Raw genomic sequence first — 2,598 nt, forward strand, 5'->3', positions numbered from 1 at the left:
ACTACGAACAGGGAGCAGCCTGAGGCCTCTGTACTGAATCAAAGGCCTGCACCCGCTAAACTCCTGTCTCACACAGCAGCCAGGGTGCCTACGGGCACCCCCAGCTTAAGCGTCAGACTCTTGGTTTCAGCTCAGGTCGCGATCTCAGGGTCATGAGATCAAGCCCCGTGTAGAGCTCCGTGCTCAGCAGGGAGTCCACTCAGGTTTCTCTCCCCCACTACCCCGCCTCCTGCACGCACACTCCATGTGTCTCTCTCTCTAAAATGGCTAAATCTTTAAAAAAATAATAATAAAACGGCAAGGCCAGGAGAACATACACCACAGGCTACGCACACGGAGCACACCGGGACGGCACACAGGCCTGCAGACACTTCCGAAGGAAACCCACCGTGGGATGGGACCAAAGAAGCCCTCCGCCGGCTTCTGCAGCTCTCCTGCTCGTCCCAGATGAACCACGGCGAGCACTTTATCTCAAGTGAAAACGGTTACCTCACTCTGGATAAAAAGGTGTGCGCGCGAGCCAGAGCCCCTTGAGGCGTGGGGGCCTCGTGGCCACACGACACCCCCAGGGGCAGGCGGAGCGCCTGGGCACGAGAGCTACAGGCCGCAGCCCCGCCAGCCGCCAGCCGGGCGGCCCCTGCTCTGCCCGGTTCCAGAAATGTGAGCAAACGCGACACCACAGGGCCGTCCCAGAAGATGGGGAAAGACATTCAGTAAAACTCCACGTCTGTCATGATGGACTCCCCGGGTCTAACCAAGTGTCTTGGAGAAGAGACAAAATGAAGCCGGCAGCCGAGGGCACTCCCTGGGGACAAGCGTTAAAAGAAGGCGACCCAAGGCGGCCCGTTCCTTCCTCCCGTTGGGCCCACAGGCAGCAGGGGAGCCAGGGTTCCGAGCGAGGGGCCCGGGCGCCCCGCACAGAGCAGGAAAATACACGCACACACACGCCACCGAAGCCCGAACCTGGGACCAGGAGCCAGGCTCCCTGCCCACACGGCACACGCTTGGGGAGGCTGCGGGCTTAGATGAGGAAAGCAGAACTGACAAAACTCCTAGAAACAAAGGAGAACGTCTTCCTCGCCTCGAGCTCAGAGGGCTTGCTCAGATGAAACACACACACTTTCAACTACGTTAAAATACATCACAGTGGGTCACAAAAACGCCAGAAATGGGAAAACGATATTCGAGATACAAATAAACTGATAAAGGATCAGTGTCCGGCACATGTGACGAACTTTGTGACTAAGAAAAATGATCCAAAGAAAACGAGGCCAAAAGACGGGCCTTTCAGAGCTGAGGTCCTAGCATGGCTGAAGCTTCTGGAAGGGGCTGGGCCTCACAGCTGCGGGAAAGGGCCAAGCTCACAGACACCTGTGCCTGCCTGGGCGCCAGCTGCCCTCACCAGGTGTCCTGGGAGCCACGGGGGCTGTGCACACGGCTGCGGGCCCGGCGCACCCCTGTGGCCCCACCCAGGCCCAGGGACAGCAGAGCGCCCAAAGCAGCGCAGCACACGAGGGAAAGCGCGAGTCCCGCCAGACGGCAGAGCAGGGACACGCCCCGTGGCACAGTCACACTCTGTGGCACAGTCATGCTGGGACGCAGAAGCCCGCCCAGCACCCACCCTGCCACCAAGGACAGGGGCTCTGGTGACAGACACAGGCGGCACCACCCCCCAGGAGCCCGGGCGACGATGAAGGCTCGCTCCCAGGGCTGGAGGGACAGCGATGCAGCAGGGGAGGTGCCCAGAGGACCCACAGGACCTGGAACACGCCAGGCTGTTTTAATACCATCTTTGTTTTTTCTTTTAAAGATTTTATTCACTTAGCTGACAGCACACAGGCAGGCGGAGCGGCAGGCAGGGGCAGAGGGAGAAGCAGACTCCCGGCTGAGCAGGGAGCCTGATGTGGGGCTCGATCCCAGGACCGTGGGATCCTGACCTGAGCTGAAGGCAGACGCTTCACCGACGGAGCCCCCCAGGCGCCCCTTTAATATCGTCTTAGCCACACTGCTAGATGTGCGGTTATTAGTCTTACTGTTATTCTTAAAGTTACAAAAATCACACACACTCCTGTACATATGTTGTGTTTCACAGACTAAACGGGGGCCAAAGAAGTCCCTCACAACAGGAAGAGCAAAGGCAAACACCTGCGCACACGGTCCTGGCCTGCTGGGTGCCGCCCACGCTCGCCCGGACCTGGACCAGCCACTCTAACCGGTTCCAGAGCACGTCCGGAGCCATCACGCAGGAGGCCACCACAGCACGAGCAGAGCCTGACTCAGGCAGGAGTCACGGACAGGGGCGGACACCTCGCCATCCCTCGGTGACATCTGTGGGGTGCGGCAGGGCCCGCCCCTGGGGAAGCCCACGTACCTAGTAACGTTTTCGGGTTGGTCAGGCCCAGCTGCACCACCGGGTTATCCAGGATGGCCTGGAAGAGAGGGCTGTCGGGGTCGATGCCCTTGTCTAGCTCCTCAGGGGACGGCTTCCGGTCTCCCAGCAGCCACTCGCACTGCAAATGCAAGAGCCACACCCGTGAGTCCCTCCTGACCCCCTACCAGCACCAGCTGACCCCAGGCTGCTGCCGGGGGGGGGGGGGG

General features: G+C 60.3%; 1 protein-coding gene across 1 annotated transcript in view; it reads right to left on the reverse strand.

The window, feature by feature from the left end:
- The window catches only part of UBAC1 (UBA domain containing 1), a 20,015-nt gene that overhangs the window by 2,915 nt on the left and 14,502 nt on the right, over positions 1 to 2,598 (reverse strand). The window contains 1 exon segment of the mRNA XM_040632181.1: positions 2,372 to 2,510. Within this exon segment, the coding sequence (XP_040488115.1) occupies positions 2,372 to 2,510 (139 nt within the window).

This window comes from Ursus maritimus, unplaced genomic scaffold, assembly GCF_017311325.1.
Source record: "Ursus maritimus isolate PB19 unplaced genomic scaffold, ASM1731132v1 scaffold_17, whole genome shotgun sequence".
Taxonomy (NCBI): Eukaryota; Metazoa; Chordata; class Mammalia; order Carnivora; family Ursidae; genus Ursus; species Ursus maritimus.